This window comes from Rhineura floridana, chromosome 4, assembly GCF_030035675.1.
Source record: "Rhineura floridana isolate rRhiFlo1 chromosome 4, rRhiFlo1.hap2, whole genome shotgun sequence".
Classification (NCBI taxonomy): Eukaryota; Metazoa; Chordata; class Lepidosauria; order Squamata; family Rhineuridae; genus Rhineura; species Rhineura floridana.
The window spans coordinates 135,536,152-135,549,082 of NC_084483.1; the positions used below are offsets into that span (position 1 = coordinate 135,536,152).

The 12,931-nt window shown below is 40.9% G+C and overlaps 1 protein-coding gene across 1 annotated transcript in view; it reads left to right on the plus strand.

The window, feature by feature from the left end:
• SLC35F3 (solute carrier family 35 member F3) overlaps positions 1-12,931 on the plus strand; it is a 246,238-nt gene that overhangs the window by 26,485 nt on the left and 206,822 nt on the right. Inside the window, exon 3 of the mRNA XM_061624518.1 lies at positions 8,442-8,446. Within this exon, the coding sequence (XP_061480502.1) occupies positions 8,442-8,446 (5 nt within the window). The remainder of the gene's footprint in view (positions 1-8,441; positions 8,447-12,931) is intronic.

The window sequence follows — 12,931 nt, forward strand, 5'->3', positions numbered from 1 at the left end:
AAACATAATACACATTTTTTTTGATTGGTGGTGGTGCGGCATGTGTTTATCAGAGAACGAATAATCTACTGCCTGTACTGAATGCACAGACGCGCACACACCATGACTGTGTGACACCCGCACTGGTGCGATATGCCTGCCGACGTGAAGGATGGCACGCCAGCAGTTTGAATTGTACAATTATTTCTGATTGCACCAAAGTGATGGGATAAATCGCAGGTACATTCTGTTGCTTACTGCTTACTGCTTTGCTTGTAGGCAATTTGGATCCAATAAAGAACTGGCGTTCACTTCAAAGGAATTTAACAATTGGAAAAATGCTTTATGTGCAAAAAAAGGTTTGGTTTATCATGACAAGAATCCAAATCATTTGTTTGATATGACGATGTGGAAGGAAAGGAAAAAGAGGTGTGATATGGGCATGGAGATATCAACTTTAGTCAATGAAAACATATTGGAGCGAAACAGATATTATGTACAATCAATACTAGAAGTAATTCAGTTCTTTGTGATTAATGAACTGCCTTTTCATGGAACTTACAATATCCAAGAACATGTGGAGAGGAGTTTGTTTAAATATCTTTTTGAATACACCTTGAAGAAAGATCAAAAACTTTCAGAAATTGCCAAAAGTATACTAGCATCAGCAACATACACTTCACCAGAAATACAGAATGAAATTATTCAAATTATGGCCAATATGGTTACTGAAAGTGTAGTGAATGATGCAAAGAATGCCGATGTTCCTTATTTTTCCATACTGCAGGATGGAATGAAAGATAAGAACAAGAGGGAAAACATTGTTTTGGGGATTCAATACATTTTAAATGGAAAACCAAAGAATCCATTTTCTGCATAAAAACAACCACCAATCTTGATGCATCAGTGTTTGCTAAACATTGCCAACTCCAGACACTCTTGGATGAGACCGATTATCTGGATCCATTTCAGTCAGGTTTCAGGCCTGGTTTTGGCATGGAAACAGCCTTGGTCACCCTGTATGATGACCTCTGTCGGAAGAGTGACGGGGGAGGGTGACTGTTGATTCTCCTTGATCTCTCAGCGGCTTTCGATACCATCGACCATGGTATCCTTCTGGGAAGACTGGCTGAGTTGGGAGTGGGAGGGACTGCATGGCGGTGGTTCCACTCCTACTTGGCAGGTCTCCTCCAGAAGATGGTGCTTGGGGAACATTGCTGGGGACCCTGTCCAGTATGGGGTTCCACAGGGGTCAGTTCTGTCCCCCATGCTGTTCAACATCTGCATGAAACCATTGGGTGCAGTCATCTGGAGCTTTGGAGTGCGTTGCCATCCGTATGCTGATGACACGCAGCTCTGTTTCTCCTTTTCATCTTCTTCAGATGAGGCTGTCAATGTGCTGAACCAGTGCCTGGCTGCGACAATGGACTGGATGAGGGCTAATAAATGGAGACTGAATCCAGACAAGACTGAGATGCTGCTAGTGGGTGGTTCTTCTGACTGGATGGTGGATGTCCAACCTGTCCTGGATGGGGTTGCACTCCCCCTGAAGGATCAGGTTCGTAGCTTGGGGGTTCTCCTAGAACCATCTCTGTCACTTGAGGCTCAGGTAGCCTCGGTGGCACGGAGTGCCTTCTACTGACTTCAGTTGGTGGCCCAGCTATGTCCCTATCTGGACAGGGATAACCTGGCTTCAGTTGTCCATGCTCTGGTAACCTCCAAATTAGATTATTGCAATGCACTCTACGTGGGGCTGCCTTTGAAGACGGCTTGGAAGCTGCAGCTTGTGCAAAATGCAGCGACCAGATTGGTAACAGGGACCAGATGATTCAAACACTTAAAACTGATTCTGGCCCGCTTGCATTGTTTCCCAGCTCAATTCAAAGTGCTGGTTTTAACCTATAAAGCCTTACACGGCTTAGGACCACAATTCCTGATGGACCGCCTCTCCCAACATGAACCCACCCGTACACTAGGCCCACCATCTAATGCTGTCCTCCGGGTGCCTACTGCGAGGGAAGCTAGGAGACTGGCAATAAGGGAGAGGGCCTTCTCAGTGGTGGCCCCCAAATTATGGAATGATCTCCATGATGAGGTGTGCCTGGCACCAACACTGTTATCTTTTCAGCACCAGATCAAGACTTTCCTCTTCTCCCAGGCATTTTAGCATGTGTTTTTAAATTGTTTTTTAAAAAAATTAAATTGTGTTTTTCAATTGTTTTTTGTGTTTTAAAATTTGTATATTTGCTTTTATTGTTTTTAATTGCTGTAAACCACCCAGAGAGCTTCGGCTATGGGACGGTATATAAATGTAATTAATTAATTAATTAACATTAGAAACAATTGAAAAATGTGGTCTAGACACAAATAACATATTAAGTCAGTGTTGTGATGGTGCAGCTGTAATGAGTGGCAATGGTGAAAAAGGAGGATTATTCAAGAATCTCTTGAAAGAAATATTCCTTACGTACATTGCTGTAACTATAGGTTGTATCTCATAATAGTTAAAACTATTGAGGATATTCCAGAAGCCAAGGACTTTTTTGATTAATGTTCAATGCTTTATGATTTCCTGAAAAGGCACAATATCAAGAAAATGTATGAAGGACAATCCATCTCCCATCTTCTGGATCAGCGATGGAGCGGTCATCTACATATGACCAAAGTAATTGATTCAAATTATCGGAGTATATTAAATGTACTGCAAAAAGCAAAATCTAACAAAGAAATACCAGGTGATTGGAAATGAGAAGCTACTGGACTTTTGCTAGCGATGCCGTCAAAAACATTTTGGTTTTGTAATGTTTTGTTAAAGAAATTACTTTCTTTTCTGCCAATAAACTTATGCAAGTGCATCAGTTCAGTTTAGGGGATGCATTAAATATTATAAACTCAACGACAACTACTATTAAAGAATTCCAAAATTAAAATGTCTTTAATGATATTATTGACAAAATACAAGCAAAGAATCAGGCTGATGATGATGAATATGTTCCAAAAAGAAAAAGAAGACTGAACAAGAGTTTAAAAGACTATCTAATCATGGACAAAACAGGAGAAAAATCGGATATTGATGCAAAATCCTAATATAAACTTGAAAAGGATTGTTTATCAGTGTGTTGATAAAATTTTGGAAGAAACAAATTCAAGATTTAAAAGTAACAAGGATTTCTTGTATATAGAGTGCCCCCCTCTAGGATGCACACCTTAACGTGGGGAGGGGCGTTGAGAGTGTTGAAGAAGCTGAGAGCAATGCCGTCAGCAGTCTAGACCAAGAGGCTAGACACCTAGCAGGGGCAACCAAGGCAGAATGGTCAAAGCTGAGACACCAGACTAAGACGCATCCAAACTCTGAGGAAGGCAATGATAAACCACCTCTGAATACCTCTTACCATGAAAACCCTATGAACAGAGAATCCAAAATGCAACATGAGATAGTGCTGGAAAAGATTAGACCCCCCCAGGTCAGAAGGCACTCACTGAGCTACTGGGGAAGAACAAAGGACAAGTATGAGTAGCGCTGTGACTAATGATGCAGCTGGGTCAAAGCTGAAAGGAAGCCCAGAGGCTGATGTGCACAGATGTGAAAGGAGAGTCCAGAGTTGTACAACCTACACAATAGGAACATGGAATGTGAGAAGCATGAACCAGGGAAAGTTAGAAATTGTCAAGCAAGAAATGGAACGTGTCAACATTATAATACTTGGTGTGAGTGAATTAAAATGGACGGAAATAGGACATTTTCAATCAGGCAACTACAAAATATTCTATGCAGCAAATGAGAAATTAATAAGAAATCAGGTTGCTTTAATAGTGAGAAGTGATGTAGCAAAAGCAATTAGGAGCCACAACGCAAGGTCTGAGCGAGTGATATCAATGAGATTAAATGGGAAACCTATTAACATAACCATCATCCAAGTCTATGCTCCAACAGAAAATGCAGAAGAAGAGGAATTGGAGAGATTTTACGCAGAAGTACGGGAAGAAACTGATCACACACCAAAACGAGATGTGCTGGTAATCATGGCGGACTGAATGCAAAAGTACGGAACAGAAAAGAACTAGGAATTGTGGGGAAATGGGGCTTAGGAGACAGAAATGAAGCAGGAGAAAGATGTATTGAATTCTGTGAAGCCAATTATTTGTTTCTTGCAAACACATTTTTTGAGCAACCGAAAAGACGACTGTACCTGTGGACATCACCAAATGGTCAATATAGGAATCAGATTGATTATATAATTGGTAGCAGAAGATGGAGAAGTTCCATACTTTATGCAAAAACAAGACCAGGAGCAGAGTGCGGTACAGATCATGAACAGGTCGTATCGAAAATCAGAGTAAAGCTGATTAAAGTAGGGACAAAGAGAACTATTACAATAGTTATTGTATATAAATAGAGGAGGACAACAAAAAGGGAAGAACAAGAGCCCTATTCCAAAAGATTAGAGAAATGAAAGGGAAATTTAAACCAAGAGTAGGGATGTTGAATAATCAACGGGAACACACTGAATGCCCAAGATTAAATAAAAGGAAGATGGAAGCAATACACTGAAGAATTCTATAAAAGAGATGCCAGGATGACAGATTCATTCACAGAGAAACCGTATGATGAACAACCAGAAATTTTAGAATGTGAGATGAAAGCTGCTCTTAAAATACTTGGAAGAAACAAATCACCAGGAATAGATGGCATACCAATAGAGCTGCTACAAGCTACTGAGACTGAATCTGTCCAAATTTTGACAAACATCTGTCAATATGGAACACTAAACAATGGTCCACATACTGGAAGCGTTCCATATACATCCTAATTCCAAAGAAAGGGGATCCCAAGGAATGCAGTAATTATCAAACTATTGCCTAAATATCCCATGCAAGTAAAGTAACGCTCAAGATTCTACAACAAAGACTCTTACCATATATGGAGCAAGAAATGCCAGACGTCCAAGCTGGATTTAGAAAGGGAAGAGGCACCAGAGATCATATTGCAAACATACATTGGATAATGGAACGAACCAAGGAATTTCAGAAGAAAATCACCCTGTGCTTTATAGATTACAGCAAAGCCTTTGACTGTGTAGATCATGAAAAACTATGGAATGTTTTAAAAGAAATGGGGGTGCCACTGCACCTGATCGTCCTGATGTGCAACCTATACTCTGGACAAGAGGCTACTGTAAGGACAGAATATGGAGAAACTGATTGGTTTCCAATCAGAAAGGGTGTGAGACGGGTGTATATTTTATCAAGAAGACTAAAGTAATGACAACAGAAGCTTTATGTAACTTTAAAGTTGACAACGAGGACATTGAATTTCTCAAGGATTATCAATACCTTGGCACAGTCATTAACCAAAATAGAGACAATAGCCAAGGTATATTTTATCATCCTATTTGTTCAATCTATACGCAGAACATATAAGGAAAGCACGATTGGACCAAGATGAAGGTGGTGTGAAAATTGGAGGGAGAAATATCAATAATTTAAGATTTGCAGATGAAACTATGCTACTAGCAGAAACCAGTAATTATTTGAAACGAATGCTGATGAAAGTTAAATAGGAAAGCACAAAAGCAGGACTACAGCTGAATGTCAAAAAGACTAAAGTAATGATAACCGAAGATTTATGTAACTTTAAAGTTGACAATGAGATCATTGAACTTTTAAAGGATTATTAATACCTCGGCACAGTCATTAACCAAAATGGACACAACAGCCAAGAAATCAGAAGAAGGCTAGGACTCGGGAAGGCACCTATGAGAGAACTAGAAAAGGTCCTCAAATGCAAAGATGTATCACTGAACAGAAAGTCAGGATCATTCAGACCATGGTATTCCCGATCTCTATGTATGGATGTGAAAGTTGGACGGTGAAAAAAGCGGATAAGAGAAAAATCAACTCATTTGAAATGTGGTGTTGGAGGAGAGCTTTGAGCATACCATGGATTGCGAAAAAGACAAATAATTGGGTGTTAGAACAAATTAAACCAGAACTGTCACTAGAAGCCAAAATGATTAAACTGAGATTATCATACTTTGGACACATCATGAGAAGACCTGATTCACTAGAAAAGACAATAATGCTGGGAAAAACAGAAGGAAGTAGAAAAGGAAGCCACAGACCTGAACTCACAAGATCTGAACAGGGTGGTTCATGACAGATGCTTTTGGAGGTCACTGATTTATAGGGTCGCCATAAGTCGTAATCGACTTGAAGGCACATAACAACAACATATAGAGTGCAGAATCTGATTTGGACATCAGTAAATTAATATTATTGGAAACACTCAGACTCGGCACTCAACTTCCATCTGTGGAAGAATTAAGTGTCGTAAAAAATTTTTTTAGAAAGGTGTGTAACAAGACAGTCTTTTAGGCAGTGTATGAACAAAGGGTAGCTTTCAAAGACACCTGTGAAATGTTAGCTGTGATAAAAACTTTTGGTTGCAGCACTGCAACAATTGAATCTACTTTTTCAGTTCTTACGCATCTAAATCGACCTCAAAGATTGTCAATGTTACATGAAAGTTTAGCAAACTTAAATTTGTTAGCTTTTGAAACAAACGAAATGAAAAACACTGACAGGAATCTTTCTTAACAAATTTCAATTCCAGTAAAAACAGAAGATTGCAATTATATTAAATGAAAAATGTTATAAATGTGATTTTTTGGTGATTTTCATGTTGTGGTTATATGTTTACTATAATTTTCGTATGTTATGGGAAATACCACAGTTATACCATTTTTGTATGTTACTTGCCCCACGCCAACCCGTCTGACCTTGAGAAAAGAGTCCCAGAAGATCCAGGTGTCCTTGGATTATGAAAGGGGCCAGGTGCAGTTTTTGGATGGTGACACCGGCAAATTGATTTTCACTTACCATACAGGGCCATTCTTTTGGGAGAGGATCCAACCCTTTTTCCAAGTGAGGACACGTGGACTCACCAAAAATGGTTGTAAGTTATGTTATATGTTATTTTGTTTGTTATGTTAATGATATTGACATGTATATTAAAATTTAAAATCATTACAGCAAGGAAAAAAAATACTGCTTTTTTGTTTTCAACTAGCTCCCCTTACAACATCATCTGCCCCCTCTACATTTTGCTCCTAGCTGTGGGCCTGTTTCATGTACACCTGCATGATCTTGGGACCATGGGAAATACACTAGAGTTTATTTATTTATTTTATTTATTTATTAAACTTTTATACTGCCCGACTAGCAGAAGCTCTGTGGGCGGTGAACAACAAAAATACTAAGATACACAATATAATACAATAAAAACATATAACAATAAAGCAGTCTAAAATCAATTACAACAAATGAAAAATCAATAGCTTAAGTTAAAATGCATTGGGAAAGAGGAAGGTTTTAACTTGGCGCCGAAAGGATAGCAGTGTCGGCGCCAAGTGTACCTCCTCGGGGAGACTGTTCCACAGTTCGGTGGCCACCACTGAGAAGGCCCTAGATTTTGTCACCACCCTCCGGGCCTCTCTATGAGTCGGAACCTGCAATCCTATACTTACCTGGAAGTAAGCCTCATTAAAACTTAATGGGGCTTAATTCTGATGTGACACTCTGGTTTTATTATATGTACTTTGTTTTTGTCTTTATTTTATGCATAGAATTTAATTGTTTTATTTTTTTTATTTTTTTTTATAATAATTCCTGTTTTCAGGTTGTAAATCTGATTGGGGGGAGTTGCAGCATGGGCAAGTACTAGGAATCAGTACATCGATAGTATACTAGGAATGAGGTTGTACCTTCCATTCTGCCAAGGTTATATATGAGTAGCTCTGGCACTTCTTATAATAAGCTGTTAATTTTAGCTCAGGTGTTTAGGTTGACATGTTTCAGATATATGCCTCTTGTGTCAGAAGCTGTAAAGAGAAACGATACAAATAATATAAAAGGACAACATTATATTTAAAAACAAAACCATATAAAATTTAAACACACACACACACACACACACTCTATTACACTAAGGAAACACATAATATGTATACCAACCAGAAACTTGACATGAAAAATCTTAACCTCCATTCTTTTAAATCCTATTGGTAATATATGAACCATACAGCAGCGGCGTCACTAGCGGGAATGCAGGGGGGTGCGGACCTCTGGCGCACGCGTGCATGCACACGCACTCACCACGCACTCCAGGCTGGTGGTGGAAGGCTGTCCAGGCTTCACCGCCAGCGGGCGGGCACCTGCTGTCAGTCTCGCCCGCCCGCCTCCGAGGAGGAGTTGGCTGCGCCGACCTGGAGCGCTTCTTGGCTCCTTTGCCGGCCAACGGCGTGGGGCGGGGCGGCTCTGGGTGTCACCACCCTCAGGGTGTCACCCGGGTGCGGTCCACACCCTCCGCACCCCGGTAGTGACGCCCCTGCCATACAGGTGACTTTTGGATAGACTCAGACAGAATATCAGTACTTATAACGTCAGTTGTCACACTTGTTTAGATGAAGTTATCTGTAGAAATTTAGTAGCTGGTTTGGTTTAGGATGAAACAAAAAAAGCACAACTAAGGATAAAGGCTGGAATATTCCTGCAGTCTCTGTTCAGTTCCTGCTGAGTGAGGAGGGTGTCAGTGGTGCTAACCCAGTTTTGTAGTTGTTTTTCTGCCCTTTTCTGTGAATTGTTATGCCATGCTCCTTTGATTTTCTAACATTGTGTTTTGCTTTCATTTATTTCAATCCAACCCTTCCAAGAGGCATAGGACAATAACCCATTTTATTTTCATAAATATCCTGTGAGGTAAGTGAAGTTTAAACATAGAAACTGACTCAAAGCTTCCTAGTGAGCTTCATGTCTGAGTGGGGATTTGCATTTGGTTAGGATGACAAACTAACCACTATACAACACTGTCAAGACACAAATTATGCTACAGGGATCCATAATTTTTTTAAATTGCAACCTGAAGTAAACATTGGTTTAACTCACTAGATAATCTGCCTACCGCATTTATTTCTTATTTATTTGATATTTCTATCTCTCTCCCCTTTAAGAAAGTTCTCAGGGCTGCTCAGTTACACAAGAAAAGCTGAGTCACTTGGCCAAAGCATATTTGATGCAGGAGATTCCATGATTTTATCTCAAAAATCTTTGTCTTTCCCTCATAACTGATTTAATTTTGGTTACAGCAATAGCACTGAAGAGAAAGTATGATTAACTTTTTCTTCCCATGTCATTTTCCTGATGTAAACCTCACCCCCTATAGCTGCTATTTAAGCCCTGCTGGAGGGGACATAGGTAAGATACAAATACCTGAATATTTTCTATTAGTTGGCTAATAGCCAATTTGGTAGGTGTTCAAGTTCAGGGAAATGGCACAGACAAAAGGGTTAAATATATATCCTCATGGTCAATTTAAAACAATTTTTAAAATGTTCAGAGACCAATTCATAGATTTCCTACATAGCATGCAGTTTGGCTCTTTACTGATAGAATAGTTTTCTTTTCTCCTTGAGAACATTTCATAATCACAACCCCACTGAAGGATTGACTGATTCCCCCCCCATCCTAATTGCTACTTTCTTTCCAAGGTGGAAGAAAAATCAAGCAACTGTGCACAGCAGCTACTTTCTACATGGTACATTAAATTTCCTTTCCCCATCTAGTTGCTTTTAAATTAGCCTTTTCCCCTAGTCTCATCTGTGAGGAGCTCAAGTTCAACATGCGGTTATTTCAAAAGACAAATGGTAATTTTGACTGCAGTTTTTGAGGGGAAATGTAAACAAATCAGGAGCAATTATTGAAAAACCCATGCACTGTATTTTTTAAAAACCTTCCTCTCCTTCCCTCTCCTTCCCCGCCCCCCAATTCATGGCGGGGATAGGATGCACAAATGTTTTAGATGCAAAAGGTCCCTGGTTCAATCCCTGCCATCTCCAGTTTGTTTGTTTGTTTATTTATTTATTACATTTATATACTGCCCCATAGCCAAAGCTCTCTGGGCAGTTCATAGCCAAAGGTCTCTGGGCGGTTAAAAAGAAAACTTAAAAAGAAATGGTGACAAGTGATAGTAAAGGCCTGTGCCTGAAATCCCAAAAAGCTGCTAGCAGTCACAGTAGAGAATACTGCACTCACTTTTCCTAGTATAATGCTTTTTACATTTTCTGGGTTTACCAGGTCCATAGAATGGAAATGGACAATCACTGCCATGATGCAGACTACCAGCAGTAGGGAGAGAGGTCAGCTCATGAAGGCCAGTAGTACAGACCACAGAGGTGCTGCACTGGGTCTCTGACACTGAATCCAAGTCCAGCAACCTGGGACAACCTGAGCTGGCATCACCCACCCTTAGACTATTCTTGCAATAAAATCGTATCATGTTTGAGTAGACAGTCTTGTTTACTCATTTCATCTGATTTGTTGTCTTTTCCTGTTCCAACCCTGGATTTACCATTAGCAATCATTCTACCATTTGGAAGAAAAACGCTTCCATTGAGGAATCCAAAGATTACATAGTGTTTATTAAATTTACTTGCTTCAAAACTGAGGCATGTTATTATTTACCTTAAGATGGTGCATGAAAATGTTGAGAACTGTAGCTTTAAAGAAAGTGTTGTTTATTTTATTTTATTGTAAAATCTTAAATTCAAGACAGCTAACAATAAAAAGTAAACATAAATCAAAATATTGTCATAAAAACCTAATCCACAATAACAATTACAAAGCAGCAATCTGAATTAAAACATGAAAATACCAAAAAGCTGAAGGCCTTTTAAACAGCCATGTCTTCACCAACTATCTACAACAGTGCAATGAAGTGGCATGATGCAGCTCACTTGGCAGGGCATTCCACAGTGTGGATGCCACTGCAGAAAAGGCCACAGCCCTGGTCACTGCCAAGCATATCTCACAGAGTCAAGGGATCTGGTGGAGGGCCTAAGGGAGCAATCCAACTCACCCTACTGCTGGGCTGGAGTGAGTTGTATGCCGTGGAGCCTGGGCTACACCGGCAGGCTCTCAGCTGTGCTGGCCTTTGCCACAGCTGAGCTGTGGCGCTGTTGGAGCCTGCCAGTGCTGCCAGAGGTCCACCAGGGATGGGCAGCTCACCCCGAAAATGGGGCGTTCCATGGGCATGATGGGAGGAGGCACAGAGACACTTACATGAGTTCCTCCTTGCATTCAGAGCACTTCCCCAGGTCTTGATCCCCCCACAAACTCTGCCAGCCAAAAAAAATGTAAATGTACTGCCTTCAAGTCGATTCTGATTTATGGCGACCCTATGAATAGGGTTTTCATGAGGCTGAGAGGCAGTGACTGGCCCAAGGTCACCCAGTGAGCTTCATGGCTATGTGGGGATTCGAATCCTAGTCTCCCACGTTGTAGTCCAGCACCTTAACCACTACGCCTGATTCAATAAAATATTTTTTTTAAAATTCCCACATTGTGGCCTACAGTGAGTGCTTACTCTCTGGGAGGCCTGTTTGTTGGAGCCAGTGCTTCCCAGTCAGCTTGCGCATCTGGCTCCTGACGGAGCTGGCTGGACTGGTGGCTCACGAGTGGGTGGAGGATCCTGCAGAGCTTTCCACCAGCCCCTCCTCTGCCGGTCCCCTCTCTGCCAGCTTTCCAACATTTGGATTGCTCTGTTAGATGATGATCAGAGCATGCAGGGAACCTCATGCTCTGATCTCATATGGAGGTACCCAGGTTCCAAGCCAGTTAAGGTTTTAATCATTGACATCAGCACCTTGAATTGAGCCTGAAAACATATTTTTTGAGGGCAGCTCCACTAAGGCACATTGTAGTAATCTAATCCGAAGGTCACTAGGGCACAAATGAGTGTGACAAGTTCTGACTTTCTCAGGAAAGGTCATAGTTGATGAACCAGTCATAGCTGGAAAAAGTTGTCCCTCACCACCAACACTACCTGTGCATTAACAATAGCTCTGGGTCACGGAGGGCCCGTAGTCTAATCTACAAATCTAAGCCTTCAGGAGGAGTGTAATTCCATCCAGAACAGGTTGTAAGCCCAATTCCAAGTCAGCTGATTCATCCACCAAGAGTACTTCTGTTTGTCTGGTTTAAGTTTCAGCTTGTTCTACCCATCCAGTCCTTCACAGCAGTTCGGCCTTTCAGTTGCCTCCCTGGGATCAGATGAAAATGAAAGACAAAAAGTTGAGTGTCATCAGCATACTTTTGACTCTACCACCCAAATGATCTCACCCAATGCATTCATGTATATGTTAAACAGGACCAGGGGGACAGTAGAACCTTGCAGAATCCCATAGGCCACCAGCCTAAGGGAAGAGCAATAGTTCTCCAGCATCTGCTGGGGCCTATCTCTCAGGAATGAGTTGAGACAGTTCAATATTGTGTCCCTAATGTCCATCCCTTCAGAAATATACCGTGGTCGATGGCACTGAATGCTGCTAGAAGGTCCAGGAGAACAAACAGGGATGTGCTTCCCATGTCTGTTTCCTAGTACAGAGCATCCACTATGGTGACCAAAGCAGTTTCCAATGCAAAACCAGACAGTGAGATTGGAAGGGATCAAAATAATTAGTTTCATCCAAAAATGCTTAGAGGTGAATCACCACAACCCGTTCACATACCTTGCCCCAAACAAGGATGATAGACGTTGGGTGATAGTTATTCAAATCAGAGAGTCGAAATATGCATTTTTTTCAATAGAGGCCATGTCATTGCCTCTTTCAGTGTGAAAGTACCAAGCCCTCCCTCAGGGAAGCATTTATTATTTTGCACCAATCTGAATGTCTCCAAACAATTTTACCTCCAAACAAGTTACAACAGGTCCCAGAGCATTCCTTTTCCTTAGTCTAAGAACCAAGATGTAATAGCTCCACTGGACATGCAAAATAGCTCCTCTAGATGGCACTGAGCAGGTGCAGTGGTGGTGAAAAAGAAATAATAATAAAATAATGTCTTAAAGAGACTCGGGTAGTTACAAAAAGATGGTGGGGCTTCTCTCTTATTGCTTCCT